At 35.4% G+C, this 14,068-nt stretch overlaps 5 protein-coding genes, 1 long non-coding RNA gene and 1 other non-coding gene across 9 annotated transcripts; 4 read left to right on the top strand and 3 right to left on the bottom strand.

Annotated features, from left to right (window-relative positions):
- Positions 1-475: 475 nt before the first annotated feature.
- On the top strand, positions 476-7,477 carry Vps51 (vacuolar protein sorting 51). Of its 3 annotated transcripts, none has more exons than XM_065317585.1 (6): positions 476-654; positions 718-2,133; positions 2,195-2,341; positions 2,404-2,876; positions 2,939-3,057; positions 6,097-7,477. In XM_065317585.1, exons 1-5 carry the CDS (start codon positions 574-576, stop codon positions 3,045-3,047), a joined length of 2,226 nt encoding a protein of 741 aa, XP_065173657.1. In that variant the 5' UTR covers positions 476-573; the 3' UTR covers positions 3,048-3,057; positions 6,097-7,477. The 3 variants fall into 3 exon arrangements, with proteins under 3 accessions (XP_065173657.1, XP_065173658.1, XP_065173656.1); XM_065317586.1 differs by lacking the exon at positions 6,097-7,477 and adding an exon at positions 4,298-4,461; XM_065317584.1 differs by lacking the exon at positions 6,097-7,477 and having other exon boundaries at positions 2,939-3,164.
- Positions 2,882-4,571, bottom strand: LOC135803869 (uncharacterized). Its single transcript, XR_010550898.1, has 3 exons — positions 4,455-4,571; positions 3,153-3,325; positions 2,882-3,031 (listed from the first exon to the last, which is right to left on the bottom strand). It is a non-coding gene; the product is annotated as an uncharacterized lncRNA (long non-coding RNA).
- On the bottom strand, positions 5,783-7,428 carry Tektin-C (Tektin C). Its single transcript, XM_065317588.1, has 5 exons — positions 7,295-7,428; positions 7,143-7,242; positions 6,590-7,089; positions 6,310-6,532; positions 5,783-6,252 (listed from the first exon to the last, which is right to left on the bottom strand). Exons 1-5 carry the CDS (start codon positions 7,396-7,398, stop codon positions 5,896-5,898), a joined length of 1,284 nt encoding a protein of 427 aa, XP_065173660.1. The 5' UTR covers positions 7,399-7,428; the 3' UTR covers positions 5,783-5,895.
- A 251-nt stretch (positions 7,478-7,728) lies between the features above and the next one.
- On the top strand, positions 7,729-10,280 carry udt (protein undicht). The gene is made up of 6 exons (XM_065317587.1): positions 7,729-7,912; positions 7,982-8,221; positions 8,310-8,825; positions 8,884-9,337; positions 9,397-9,803; positions 9,861-10,280. The coding sequence occupies exons 1-6, from the start codon at positions 7,867-7,869 to the stop codon at positions 9,944-9,946; spliced, it is 1,749 nt and encodes a 582-aa protein (XP_065173659.1). The 5' UTR covers positions 7,729-7,866; the 3' UTR covers positions 9,947-10,280.
- A 339-nt stretch (positions 10,281-10,619) lies between these two features.
- Positions 10,620-12,335, top strand: LOC135804165 (nuclear speckle splicing regulatory protein 1). Its single transcript, XM_065317956.1, has 3 exons — positions 10,620-10,742; positions 10,796-10,940; positions 11,005-12,335. Exons 1-3 carry the CDS (start codon positions 10,720-10,722, stop codon positions 11,962-11,964), a joined length of 1,128 nt encoding a protein of 375 aa, XP_065174028.1. The 5' UTR covers positions 10,620-10,719; the 3' UTR covers positions 11,965-12,335.
- Positions 12,064-12,155, top strand: TRNAY-GUA (transfer RNA tyrosine (anticodon GUA)). Its single transcript is given in 2 exon segments — positions 12,064-12,100; positions 12,120-12,155. It is a non-coding gene; the product is annotated as a tRNA-Tyr (tRNA).
- LOC135804167 (PXMP2/4 family protein 4-like) lies at positions 12,275-13,891 on the bottom strand. The gene is made up of 3 exons (XM_065317958.1): positions 13,274-13,891; positions 13,081-13,212; positions 12,275-12,871 (listed from the first exon to the last, which is right to left on the bottom strand). Exons 1-3 carry the CDS (start codon positions 13,535-13,537, stop codon positions 12,578-12,580), a joined length of 690 nt encoding a protein of 229 aa, XP_065174030.1. The 5' UTR covers positions 13,538-13,891; the 3' UTR covers positions 12,275-12,577.
- Positions 13,892-14,068: the final 177 nt, after the last annotated feature.

Raw genomic sequence — 14,068 nt, 5'->3', positions numbered from 1 at the left:
TTAAAATTTAGCTTTTATCATTTGTGTGGGTTCGTTTCATGTGGGACCAGAGCTGCGCGCTATCAACGCAGGCCACACTAGCCGCTATTGCAGTTATTACAAGGTGCATACGAATATCAGTTTCATGATTAAACTTGTTAGCAACTTGAAGGAACATGTTATATGAATTAAAAACCTAAATTTCAATTATTTATCTTGTATTCCCGAAAAGTACGGAAAATACAGAATACTGTAACATGGTATTTACGCGCTTAAAAACAGCATAAAAACGACGAAAAATTGTATTCTTAGTTTTTTAATAAAACTATTTATATTTCTACGATTTCGACAATACAAAACACTTGAAAATTATTAATGTAGCAAAACAATATGTTTTGAGCTTAATTCTGCGTTCTAACGCGAAGAAATTTTTCGAATTCTTAAAATTCTATTCTGACATTGGCGTTGATCATGGCAGCCACCAGAGAGCGCCAGCTATCGGGGTTCATTAAAGTAAAATCTAAAACGTCAGCATTTGTTATTGTCTCATACAATTATTAAACTTTAAAATAGTGAATTAAATATAAATTGATTATGGGTGATAAGAAGACGAGTCCGTTGGACATAAACGGGCAAAATTTCAACGCCAACATGTACCTTGAAAAGTTATTCAAGGTAAAAACATAATTTTAACCTCCAACTATTACAATTTATTTATTAACTTATCAATTTTTAAAGGAAAACAACCTGAAACAAGTTATGGATCATGAAACTGAGATCGTGAAAGATACACAAACTCTTCATTCCGATATGCAAACATTGGTCTATGAAAATTACAACAAATTCATCTCAGCAACTGACACCATCAAGAAGATGAAGAATGATTTTAAACAAATGGAGGCAGAAATGGACCTGTTGGCATCCAACATGGATTCAATCACATCCTTCTCAGACCAGATAAGTTCCACTTTAAGTGATACCAGACAACAAATTAGTAAACTATCAGGTACTCATACATTACTGAAAAGACTGCAGTTTCTTTTTAAATTACCAGCAACATTAAAAACCAGAATGGAAGAGAAAGATTTTACTAATGCTGTAAAAGATTATCTGCATGCACAGAGAGTATTGCAACAGTATGGTGCAATGCCTTCATTTCAAGGCATTCAAACAGATTGCGATTTGATTGTAAAAGAACTAAAAGAGGAATTGCGTCGCCAATTCTCGAATCCAAACGCATCCGCTAAAGAACTAGCGACCTCAGTTGATTTACTACTGCAATTAGATGAGCCTGCTAAAGAATTGTGCATGGAATTTTTATCTTGTTCAGAAAAACGTCTGAGTGAACAGCTTGTAATGCTAAGAGACCAAAGTGAAGAGAGAGATATTACCGAATTCGTTGATTTGGGTTGCTCTGGCTTCCTGAGTGATCTTTGTTTGATGGTAGCTTCATTTCACGACATGTTCATAAACAGAATGAACACTGATAACATTGAAAACAGTGAGATTTTCGAAAATTTCGCTGCGACCGAAATGAATTCGTTCATTTTGCAAAACATGAATCGATATTTTGATCTTATGCGGACTAAAGTTGAGATGGAGCAAGATGTCGGCGATACGATTGTCATAGTAAAAGCTTTAGATCGTTTCTATCGCAGATTACAAGCTATGAATACGCTATGCATAAATGTTGACTTTGAAAGCAGCGGAACTGATATTGTCATCAATGCTGGTAAGAAACAAGCAAAGGGACACTTGCAAGTATTAAAACTTTACTTTGCTGAGAGTATTACGAAAGTACGACAAAGCTTAGCCAGTCAGAAGATTCTCAATCAAGAAGAGAACTCAAAGAATCTCACCGAGTTGTTAAGCTCGTTGATTATGACAACTGTCGAAAAAATTAAGGGCGTTCTTCAGGATTTAGTTGTGTTTATTCAACCTGAAGTACATTTTGGACAGAAAAATAAGTTTAGGGATAGTTTTTGTGTGGATAATGTACGAGAAGGTTTGATTGTATGCTTTCTACATCATATTACTGCAACAGCGAGGAGTTTTTGTTCGAATAATGTCTCGGATCCAAAAGTGCCGCCGACATTATTGTTACTTCTGTCGAAGTTTTGCGTTGATTTTCAGAATGGTAGCGTACATTATTTGGTAAGTTAATTTAAATCACTAAACACTCAATGAATTGAAAATACTATGATCCTGTGTTTAGTTGTCACAAACTGATGAATTATTTCACATAAATCCGAAATCATCATCTGCGCTTACAACTGAAAACGAATTGAACACTTCAATGCAAGAATCCGCTCAGGAATTGTTGAATTATTTCGTTAGGATTCAAGGATTGAATGTTTCACAGGTAAATTGCACACTATTACATGTTTTTCTTTAATTATAATTTTAAACTTTGATCACTTAAAGATGTTAAGAAAAAGTGTGGAGACTCGTGATTGGCTTCACACAATTGAACCTCGTACAGTGCGTGCGGTGATGAAGCGCGTTGTTGAAGATATCGCCGCTATTGATAACACTGTCGCGCTGCTTTATGAAGATCAAGGCACCGCAACTGAACACAGCAGTGATTCTAGTCGCAAAACTCACAGTATTTCCGTATCGAAACATCAATTCCGATCAAATTGGTCCACCTACACTCCAAATCATTTAGATTCCACTCTCGTATCCAATATGCACAAGTTATTCAGTGAGAGGATTGAGATATTCAGCACAGTGGAACCGAATAAGATATCTATATTAACTGGTATTATTAAAATAAGTCTGAAGACTTTTATGGAGTGTGTGAGGCTGAAAACGTTCAGTAAATACGGATTGCAACAGATTCAAGTGGACACACATTATCTGCAGCTTTATTTGTGGAGATTCGTCGCTGACGAGAAGTAAGTTTTTGTTTAAAATGCATTTTAATAGATATTCTCATGTTGTTTGATTTGTTTAACAGTTTGGTACACTTTTTACTCGATGAAATTCTTGGGTCTGCTGTTCATCGCTGTTTGGAGCCAGTTTTGATGGAACCGAGCGTCGTTGACATTATCTGTGAGCGTGGATAAAGTTCATCAGGTTTGTATATAAGTCTTATTTATAATCCAAGTGATAATATTTATATATTAGAATAAATTAATTAAAGAAATGTTACGAAAATATAAACATGTTACCTTATGTTTAAACTTTTTAGTTTTTTTATGTTGTTACAAACTACTCTATTGATAAGCACTTGAGCAGCAGGAGGTAGAAAATGAACTCCTGCGGCACTAGTACTTAGAAACAGGTAGCTTTACATCACTTAAGTAATACCACACAATTGCTTCAGCAATAAAATCCGCAGCATCTGAAAGCAAATTGAAAAATTACTCATAATTCAAGCATTACATTCACACATCATGTCATCCATGATTAAATTCACTGTCTTGTAAGTTTACGACAATGCGCCGCGCAACTGAAACCGACTTGAGCGCGATGTGTAAATTAGAATCAATTTAATGTCGCCAATGTCGCTCGACGTGGTCGTCACCGTTGTATTTGAATGGACTTGAGTCCAACACGCCTTAAGCAACTGAGACATGTCTGCCTCTGTTTGTGTGCTTTTACTGTTCGCGAGGAGTCGGGAGGCTTGAATATGTGCGCATTGTCGCTGGAAGGTTAACCAATATGACCCCAAACTAAATTAACGAGCACGGCTCCAGTGTTTTAATTGAAATTACTATATTAGCGTGTGCACGCACGATTTCCACGGCGTGCATCATTCATGGCGGACATTTTTGAATGGCGGCCCAAATTATTAGACTTAATTTAGTCTCCCCCTCAGTGAACCTATACCCACATGTTTATCCCTCTTTGACACGAGATGCTGCGCGTCGACTTTGCTTAATTGATACAAAAAGGGGACATTTTACAATTATTTCCCATAGGGGAGAGAATATTATACCCACGGTTTGTAATTGTAGGCTGAACTAATGCGAATGGAATTTCGTTCCGAACGCATCATGTCGGTCATGTGTTGAATTTAAATCAAACGCATGAATAATGAAATGTCATACTGCATGATTATTTACATCGAGCGCAATTAGCGCATTCTCGCGATTAGTCAATGCTTGCGATTGTTGGCTTTCCTCAAGTTAACCGCGCTCTTAAACTATTTATAAACCGTTTTACTTACAACATTACTGATAATATTGTTATGATCTATCGGTTTTCATCAACAAGTGTTAAACTAAGATTAAAACTATATAAAACCAATATTTGCAAAATATTAACCATTCTAGTAACAAGATTTGTTTTTTATATAATTTTTGTGTTCAAGCTTGAAACTTATAATCATATCAGTGAAGTAATCGTTTCTTCGCGGGTCAGAAGCGTCGCGCTGAGGTCAAAAGTTATAAAATTTGTTCGATAAACGCCGTGCGAACGCTCATTACTGGAATGAATATAAATCGAAAAAGTCGAAAGAAAAAACTTACGGTGCGGTGATAAATTTAAAAGTTTATCGCTTGTCACTTCTCGAATGTGTCGCTTGATGCACTTTTTATCAACTGTTATTTAACTCTCTGTTGTTGATATGCTTCTGTATGTTTTTGTTTTTATATAGATTTTAAGTGCGTGCGCGACGTGTGCGCTCGCCGATGCGACTAACCACTTAACGCATCCCGATCGACTTTATATGCGCTGCGTGCCCACATCCTAGCGCGCTAATTTAGCTTATAAATTAAGAGATTATTTCCTTTTGTCGCGCGATGAATAGCCGGGCGCGCACGGACCATGCGAGCCGATGTGTTTGCTCTTCTTGTTATTATTTCATTTCGTATTCGTATGAATGGTTTTTGCTAGTCGAAAATTTTACCTTGGCTGAAAAATAAGTCAACTTTATATTTGCCACTAGGAAAAAATATCTAATTATTCTAGTTGAGTTCAATTTAGTCTAATTTTATAATTTGTCGTGTTGGTGATTAACGTAATGACAAATATGTATTCATTTCTTTTCTTGTGGCCGACTCGTGGCTCTTCCTCGAGTCATATTATTACACTTTATTACTTATTATTACTTAACATTGTTAGGCGCTTGTTGATGCTGATGGACGTCGAGAGGCGCGCTCCGCAGAAGACGCGAGAGCGTTCGTGTGATTGAAACTTTTTTAATCGGCGTTTCCTATTTAACGCCACTTCCGGTGCATCTCGGGGCACCCGGCGGTACTCTCCATACACATACTCATTGCTCGCACTCGTATGAAAAACGCATTTGTTAATATTTATTGTTCCCCTCGCGTCGGTCATTAATTTCTTTTATTTTTAACGCGATAAATCTGAAATAGATTTTTACATACTGTATGTTAACATAACCTCGTCTAAACATCAACATATATTTTTATAATACAACACTCGGTATAATATTTTTATGATTTTTGATTCCTTGTGCCCTGAAACATAATGGGATGATGGGAATGTGGGAATAGTGATGAGGAATAACTTCCTAATTGTGTTATCCCGCATAATTTTCTTCTTTATGCCGAAAAAATACAAAAGATACAAACGACACATATAGCACAAATACACAAGTTATTAATTCCCCTATTACGTATTATTTTTCAATTTACCATATTCTAGATGTTATTCAAATGACTAATCGTATACAAATACCAAACGTTGTACTACCGATGAATGCGATGAATAGAACATCTGACAATTAGCTCACTTCAAAACTTAAGCACTCAACGCATACGCAGCGCTGATTGTATTCATGAATGGGACTTGAAGTGCTCGAACCTAATTCAATTTCACTTAATTTTACGTCTTAGCTTCTTAATTGTAATTTATTCACAACTCACGATACGTTTTGTGCTTGTGCCAATGTTAATACAATTATCAATTTATGTATCAGTGCTGTTTTAGTTTTTAGTTTTATATTTAATAAGCATGATAATTCATGCCTTGTCGTAGTGTCATGCAGTCGACTTCATCGATTTTCAAAGTATTTGTTTTAATATTCAAGTCTTCTTCGATTTGTATTTGAGTTTTTAGAAGATAACGCATTGACGCTTGCGCTTCGCAGACTGTTTGCTGTAATTTATTAACGTTCTGTCGTAATTCCAACACTTCGTTGACCAGGTTTGTTTCGACAAGATCACGACACAGCTCCATGCCTGGACGTTGGGCACGATTTCCCATTCTGGTGTGTGCCAGGGCCATGTAACCCTCTTTCTCAGAAAGGGAGATTTCCAGTTGGGTTATTGTGCGTCCCACTTCGTTTATCTGACGCACAGTCTGAAAATTTGATGGTAAAAAAACATTTTTATTAGTTATTTACATGTAAACACTTACTTCAGCATGTTGTATCTCCATTTTGTATTTGGACTCTTTTGTTTCTTCAATGCGACTGCGGAATGCTTCATTAACAACGTCATATTGATTCTTTAAATCTTGCATTCCTTGATTAATAATCATATCGATATAGACGACTAACATTCGAGAACTGTTTATTTCTCTCGCTCCACGTTCAATGTTTTCTTTTGAGAAAAGCTGCCATTCTTCCATTGTAATGGTCCTAAGTTTACAAAATATTAAATCAAAAAGTAAAATAATATGTCTAATAATTTCTTACGCTGGGTCTAATGGTGCATGTCCATGATACATGCTCAACTGAAGACTTTTTTCATCCAGTCCCAAATTATGCCCGTCTATTTTAAGCACATTTACTTTATCCTCAAGATCTCTGTCCATGAAATAAACAGTACTTCTCAAACGTCTAAGTTGCTCCTGAGTTTGTTCCAAATTTTTGGAGATTAGCAACTGAATTCCCGTCAACATCTCGCGTTCCTTCAGCAGTTCCTGTTCGACCATATCGTGACACAAGTCAATCCCCAGACGTCCTTCTCGAAGGATAATACATTTCTGGCAGATATTGGTACATTCTTTCATCAGATTCAGACAGTCCCTGATACGATCCGCGTACATTACCAAGCTGTCTTTTTCATTAACTACCGCACGGCGTTGTTTATCGATTTCATTTCGCATGAATTCAATCTCATCGATCTTTTGTTGCAGATTGTGATCGACTTCTCGCTTGTTCATTGATGTAATTTCACATACTTGCGTGTTAGTCTAAAAACAGTTCTTTATTTACTTAAATCTTTAAATATTAATAAATTATTTACTCTATCACATTCTGCAAGGATTTTATCGGCTAATTGCTGCTGGTCCTGGCAAGTTCTATACTTCAATCGATTGTTCAAGTGCCATTCTCCCAATGAAAACCTAGAAATACAAAATTATATTTAATTAAAGTTACATGAAGCATATTTTATACCTGGGTGGCGGAGGTGGAATTACCACGACGTGTTCATTTACTAAATTGGTTAAAGTCATTGTTGGTTTATTGTAAACGCTTGTCTTCGGTCTTTCGCAATTCATGGCTGTAAAAATAACAATAAGTTTTATAAAATATCGGTTTGATGTGTGACAATTCAATTGATGCCAAAAATGTAAATAAGGTAAAGGATAGGCTCAAACAAACTCAAACAAAACGTTAGCAACTGTTTGTTTTGTCAATATATAACTTTCCTGAAAGTTTTATCACTAAAATTGAGACAACTTAAAGTTTAAAAGAATGCCCGCGTTGTTTTACTGGTTTAATCACGCGCATGCGCAGTTCTTAATCCATCTTAACTTATATCGATTAAACACGATCATTCTGTTCGTGGATACCCGTGTTACTTATGTAAGCATTTGCGCGTAACCGGTGTCCACCACTAAGCTAGCTTAGTAAAACAGAAATCGGACGGAGGTAAACAAGTTCACGGCCTCGCGTATACCTGTGACTACCATTTCTACCTGTTTAGTTGAGCAAGAGATGTGTGGATAGGCGTGCCCACAAAAACAATGCATCGAAACGCGTGTTTTATATCAATTTTCATCTTATTTTACGGTAATTACTTGAATTTTAAAAGAAAAACATGATTTATTTTGTATGTTTAAATTTGTTTTATTTTGATAGTTGGACAATTAAATGCTGACTGCACGTTACCTTTTATCGTACGAGGCTCGTGGTTTTCATGGGAAAATGGACAAAACACACTCACAGTTATTGATGCAAATAGTATGAGCCACAGAGGATTCTGTGTGACAATCAAAGATGACTACAAAGTAAACTATACAGTTGTATTCAAGAATAACAAATGTTATACATGTGTTAAGTTCCTGATTAGGACTGTGAATGTTGTTGAGAAAATTGAGAGTAAGTTATTACTTTTGTAATGTAAACAGACATGTTTACATTGAAAATGCTGTGTTTATTCTAAGAATTAAAATTATAAATATTTTAGCATCATGTCTGAGTTTGCCATATGGACAAGAGCCATCAATTGAGAATGTCTGCAGAGAATTACATGCTGACCAACAGTTGATTACATTTTTTGCTGAAACTCCAGTAGCTGTGAATTGTCGTTCCGCACTTGAAGGTGTTTGGCAATTCACCTATCAAAATCGGTTCAAATTTACAGGAGAATGTAATCACCCAGATGCACAAATAAAATCATGTCAGATTGCTGGATCTCAGTTTCCTATTGCCAATCAAAAATTTAATATCACTTATAAAAAGTGTGAGGGTATGACCGGAACTTTTGATGGTGTTGTGGAATACAGTTGTTTGGGCGATTGGTTTGTACAAAAGAATCATTATTTTGCGGTGGTCAACACAAAAGAGTCTCGAAAAGACGAGAAATACAGATGTTTCTTGAAAAATCGTGATGATGATCTCTACATTGGCGCATCTATCACAGCTGAGTGTAATACATTGAAAACTGTTGAGAAATCTCCGGAGAGATTAAGAATTACTCCAGGTAAGTACATTACATTTAAAAACAATATAAAACCAAACTAAATTCTGTGTTATTTTAGTTAAAAGAGAAGTGGTAGAACCAAGTTGTCGCCTCCCGCAGAATTTCACTGGTCGATGGATCAACACTGCTAATATTGACGCAGATATTTACATCAATGAAACACATATTCTTGAAACATGGTACCCTGATGAAGGAAGGTACAGAACGCATACTTATGTGTGTAGAGAGAAGCGTGATACTAGAGTGATGATGGCTCGTCTCACAGTCGATGGATGTCAGAAAGATTATGTCTGTTTTGATTTTGTACCGCAGCATCACAATGTTATTAGATACAGACGTGGTATTGCCGTAATTAAGGATGATTTCTCCACCGTATGCTCGTGGGTACAATTTCCTAATAAGGAAAAATGGAAGTATGATTTATATTTGGCTAAACATCCTGTTGCGGTGAAATGCCCAGTTGCAGGAAAGTTTAACTTTACACAAAAGGGAGATATTCCATTTGAGACACGGTAATTTTATATTTTGTATGGTGATTATTGTTTACTAATTTGTATAATGTCCGTTTTAGTATTCTTGGTGGTGTCACACTGAGTCCACGTCCAAATACTTATTGTAAACAAAATATCTCTGATTTTTCTGTTTGCGATACCGATCAGAAGGAAATTGCTATCGATGAAACTTATTGCCTCTCCGTGGACCATCTCGGCAGACCTGTGGATATTTACAGTGACCCTGATTATAAAATGAAATGCATTGGTTTCTGGAAGGAGAATCTTAAATCGTACCTGATTACCTACGATGAACTGGATCCTTTCTCGAAATATCGCTGTTGGGTATATCAACGTGCGGATTTGAATAAAGTTCTTATGTCGCAAGCGATCGGACCATTCTGCGATATGAATCAGGATGTCTTCTCTTCGAACTTCACCGAAGGCGCTGCAGTCGCCATTGAGATGCAGGAATATGAAAGAGAACGTAAGTGCCCTTTTAAATTATATTTTCTTTATTATTTATTGCGATTTTTATGTGCAGGTGATCAGTGTCCAATGCACTTTGACGATGGAGCCAATCCTTGGCTGGATACTGAAAATGTCATACAAGTATTTAACTTTGGTTAAATATTGGCCCGCATTTATTTGCATTTATTGAAAGGAAATGCTTTCTTTTCGAATCTTAATTTTTTAATACTTTTTCTACAACTAGAATATGGTAAGACACTTTGTGAGCAGCTGAACAATTTTAGATTTTACTAAGGGATACGCACCTCGAGGAATGTTCCAAGTGTTTTGAATCTCAATCTGTTAGTTTTTTTTTAACTTGTACTTTTTATTACTTTTACAACATGAGTTTAATGTGTACAATTTATGATTAATTAATTATGTCTTTGTTCATCATCTATGTACCTGTTTACCTTCTGAAAACAAAATATTACTAAGATGAAACAACGGATAATTTTTCTTGTTTGAGATTTTTTGCAGATCAAGAGAATTGAATAATGTTTTATGGTGTTTTTTTCCTTGGTTAAATTTGAAATTTTACGATTTTTACTAATAGTTTATTTTTAAATCAATTTAATGCAATAAATAAATCATAAAATTATTTGGGACTTTTTGGTAAAATGATTTAATAATTAACTTGAATTTAATAAAGTATAACACAACATGCTGCTTTTATTTAATTTTAAAAATTTTATTTGGTTTTATCTACTAGTAAAATAAATAATGTGATAATAAATATCATAATAGAATTTAAAAATGTCCGTTTTAAAAGTTGTTTATAATAGTTTTATTCCCACTATGCAACTCAATAACCTAACCTAAAAATACGTAAATACGTTCTGTTTGTAATTTGAGTGTTGTTGTTGTATACCAAGTTCAAAAAGTGAATTAAAATGTCTAAACCACCAGAGAAAAAGTATTTTGTATATGTAATGTATTACATTAGAAATCATTTTGTTCTCGTTGCAGATATGGTCTTATTCTTCCAAATAAACAACAAAAACCATCTACATCAGGTGCACTTTTACAAAAACCTGGCATTTTTCAAAATGATTCAGATTCTGATGAATCTATAGAGAGACCAACAGGAATTTCAACTGGTTTAAAACGTCAGGTATGTTATTTAACTAATGTTATAATTAATACAACGTAAATTTTGTATATTTAATTTATCCCAGGATAAAGAAATACAAAACAAGGCAATTGAAGAAGATCCAACAATTTATCAATATGATGAACTCTATGATGACATGGATAAAAAACGCAAGGATTCAAAACTATCCCGAAAAGATCTTGACAAAAAACCGAAATACATCAGTAATCTACTGAAAGCCGCGGAGAAACGCAAGATTGAAAATGAGCGTAGAATTGAACGCCAGGTACAACGCGAACGTGAAGCCGAAGGCAACGAATTTAAAGATAAAGAACAATTTGTTACTGCTTCATATAAAAAGAAACTAGAGGAGATGCGTAAGCAGGAAGAGTTGGAAAAACGCGAAGAATATCTGGAGGCAATCGGCGATGTCAAAAAACAGGGCAATTTAGACGGATTCTACAGGCATTTGTATGAACAAAAGGTGAATTATGATGAAGATAAAGAAAAAAAGATGGAGGATATTAAAACAAACATTAAAAAAGAAGATTCTGATGAGAGTGACAATGAAAAACCTGTTAAGCGAGTTAAGCATGAAAAAAGGCGACAGTATCGTCGCAAAAGAAGTCATTCTATATCCGACGATTCTGAAACTGAAGAGAAAAGAGCAAGCGATCATTTGCCATCGAATTTGGATGCTGATTCTGATTTTTCAATTGATTCGGACGACTCAACTTCGGATAGATCAGATACCTCTAAATCAAAGGTTTCCCCTCAAGAAATAGAAGTAAAGATTGAAACAAAGGTGGAAAAAGCAAGTGAAACAAAAGTTAAAGCTGATGTGCCTAATGGAACACCACATTCAGAATTTAATGGGCATGAAAAAGAGGAAAAGAAACCAAAGATTGATATTTGGAAGAAGCGGACTGTTGGCGCCATCTTTGATGCTGCTGTGCAACGATACTATGAACGTGAAGCGCAACGCAATGCTGTCGCAATCTACGATAATTCATTTGTCTTCGGTATCAATATTCCTGCTAGCTGAAGTGATGAGATTTTTGTAGATTAATGTGAATTGGTGAAAAATAATGTAAGTTACGTAAGAATACAAGATGAACGAAGTGGACACATGTGTTGCCATCAACCTTCGATAGCTCAGTTGGTAGAGCGGTGGACTGTAGAAAGTAGTACTTGGTAGACATCCATAGGTCACTGGTTCAAATCCGGTTCGAAGGAAACCTTTTTTGTAATTTTTTTTACAAGGACCTTAATCGTATACGAACTTAATGTTCTTTAAAATTTTTAAAACTTTTTGCTAGCTCAGTGGCTTTTGTTAATTTTTCTTCATTGCGTACTTTTGTTCAAATTTAACATTTATTACAAAAATAAATACCTAATAAGCTTCGTTTAAATACACATCCACATTTTAAAGCATCTTTAACAACATCAACGTCATAAAAATCAAATAGTATCAAATAATTGCACACCAAATTTTAGCTACCTAAATACACCCTGTCACATTATAAGTATAAAGTACTTAATACCATTTTGTTGCTATTGGTGTAGCAATTACACATTTTGTATCTAAATATTGACATCAAATTACCTACTAACATCTTTTACATTAAAAATTTATAAATATGGGACAATTTTACTATTCAGTGTTTTTTGGTCAGGTCACTTTGAATTTGTGATTGAGGAGTAGGTTGTCGCTGGGGTTTAATTGGATTAGCGATTGGCACTGTGGGTACTGTAGGTATCGCAGTTGTCGACGCTGCTGCAGCGGCAAGTGTCTGCTGCTGTTTAGCCAAGTCCTGAGATTTTATATGGTGCATATACGCGAGGAAACTTGTCCACATTAAGCTGCACATGCTGACGAAAGGCACTCGGTTACGCTCTTTGATATAGGCGAAATTTATTGTCTGGAGGATTGGCCATACACATACTGCAACCTGATAAAAAGAAAACAAATGTGAAATACCAGTTAAATCACATTAGAACATTTGTAAATATTCCGATTTATCCATAATCATGCAAATATTTGTCATAAACGGTTTGATTCCGTTTCAGATGTCATTAGCATAATAACTAGGAAAATACCATCATTTATCTACTGCAGATAAGCACAGTATTATGATAATAATGATAAAATTGTACTCACTTTATAAGATGGCCAGAACTTTTCACTAACTTCATGTGTGGCTTGATGAAAACCGCGTCCTTCTAGAAGTGTCATGCCAAAGAAGAACATGCAAAGTGCTGCAGGTCCATAAGACATTTGTTCCACAATTGCCTACAAATAAACATGATTCAAGTATTTACATTAACCAACTGTATGTAAATATATATCTTACCTTTGCAACTGCTGTTCTTAAACTAGTTTTAGGCCATATAAAAGTACTTAATCTAATCCAACAATACAAAGTGGGTGCAACAAACAGCCCACCATAAATACTAAATCTTGCTGCTGCCCAATAGTTATAGTTCTTGTAGTTTTTGCCTTCAATGACTGTCTGTTGAATCAAACATGATGTGGGCCAGATCATGCTGTATGTAATCATACCCCTAGTCACGGGGTACATTCTCAGGAAGGCCCTGAACCGTGATAATACTGCCATTTTGAACAATCCACTAACAATTTCGTTTTTCTTATTTGTATTGTTACGTAGCGCGACAGGGTTTATGCGCACACTGACTCAAACGCCTCATACTGCGAATTTGTGTTTCAATTTGTCTAATGCCAAATTCGAGACCTTGTACCGATTATAGTAACGTACGCTAAACTCAGACTTCGTCACTGACATTGCAGCGCACGTGCTATGCAAGGACGGCGTCGACGGGGAAAGTGCGTAGAGAGGAATTGAATGCGCGCAACAGTTGCGCGCCGTTATCTCCTGCCACATGATGAAACACTTAGCAAGATGTGATAATAAAGCGAGATAATTACTAATGACTATAGTAATGTAATGACAAACAACCGTAGTTGATTTTGTTTTTTTATTGTTTTCAAAACGTCAAACAGCTGAAATATACTGGTTGCGCCATCTGGATGGACAAGTATCAAAAATGAAAAAAAATTTAAAACTAAAAAGTATTGATAGCCGAAAAAGAAATACGAATAAAGTTTTAATTAAATTACTTAATTTATA

Source organism: Atheta coriaria, unplaced genomic scaffold (assembly GCF_025399875.1).
Source record: "Atheta coriaria isolate IRGN ID8LTWV9N9 unplaced genomic scaffold, Caltech_Dcor_3.1 hic_scaffold_3_pilon, whole genome shotgun sequence".
Classification (NCBI taxonomy): domain Eukaryota; kingdom Metazoa; phylum Arthropoda; class Insecta; order Coleoptera; family Staphylinidae; genus Dalotia; species Dalotia coriaria.
The sequence above is the reverse complement of the archived record's forward strand: the minus strand, read 5'-3'. Positions and strand labels throughout refer to the sequence as shown.

What these genes read in the sequence shown, in the direction of transcription:
- Vps51 (XM_065317585.1), top strand. Translation starts at nt 574, where the DNA reads ATGGGTGATAAGAAGACGAGTCCGTTGGACATAAACGGGCAAAATTTC. An exon ending in ACCTTGAAAAGTTATTCAAG is followed by an intron (nt 655 to 717) that starts GTAAAAACATAA and finishes CAATTTTTAAAG; the next exon opens with GAAAACAACCTGAAACAAGT. An exon ending in AGATTCGTCGCTGACGAGAA is followed by an intron (nt 2,877 to 2,938) that starts GTAAGTTTTTGT and finishes TTTGTTTAACAG; the next exon opens with TTTGGTACACTTTTTACTCG.
- Tektin-C (XM_065317588.1), bottom strand. Translation starts at nt 7,398, where the DNA reads ATGAATTGCGAAAGACCGAAGACAAGCGTTTACAATAAACCAACAATG. An exon ending in ATTCCACCTCCGCCACCCAG is followed by an intron (nt 7,243 to 7,294) that starts GTATAAAATATG and finishes TTGTATTTCTAG; the next exon opens with GTTTTCATTGGGAGAATGGC. An exon ending in TCCTTGCAGAATGTGATAGA is followed by an intron (nt 7,090 to 7,142) that starts GTAAATAATTTA and finishes AACTGTTTTTAG; the next exon opens with ACTAACACGCAAGTATGTGA.
- udt (XM_065317587.1), top strand. Translation starts at nt 7,867, where the DNA reads ATGCATCGAAACGCGTGTTTTATATCAATTTTCATCTTATTTTACG. An exon ending in AATTTTCATCTTATTTTACG is followed by an intron (nt 7,913 to 7,981) that starts GTAATTACTTGA and finishes TTATTTTGATAG; the next exon opens with TTGGACAATTAAATGCTGAC. An exon ending in GATATTCCATTTGAGACACG is followed by an intron (nt 9,338 to 9,396) that starts GTAATTTTATAT and finishes TGTCCGTTTTAG; the next exon opens with TATTCTTGGTGGTGTCACAC.
- LOC135804165 (XM_065317956.1), top strand. Translation starts at nt 10,720, where the DNA reads ATGTCTAAACCACCAGAGAAAAA. An exon ending in TCTAAACCACCAGAGAAAAA is followed by an intron (nt 10,743 to 10,795) that starts GTATTTTGTATA and finishes TTCTCGTTGCAG; the next exon opens with ATATGGTCTTATTCTTCCAA. An exon ending in CAACTGGTTTAAAACGTCAG is followed by an intron (nt 10,941 to 11,004) that starts GTATGTTATTTA and finishes AATTTATCCCAG; the next exon opens with GATAAAGAAATACAAAACAA.
- LOC135804167 (XM_065317958.1), bottom strand. Translation starts at nt 13,537, where the DNA reads ATGGCAGTATTATCACGGTTCAGGGCCTTCCTGAGAATGTACCCCGTG. An exon ending in TAAGAACAGCAGTTGCAAAG is followed by an intron (nt 13,213 to 13,273) that starts GTAAGATATATA and finishes GTTTATTTGTAG; the next exon opens with GCAATTGTGGAACAAATGTC. An exon ending in AGTTCTGGCCATCTTATAAA is followed by an intron (nt 12,872 to 13,080) that starts GTGAGTACAATT and finishes TCTTTTTATCAG; the next exon opens with GTTGCAGTATGTGTATGGCC.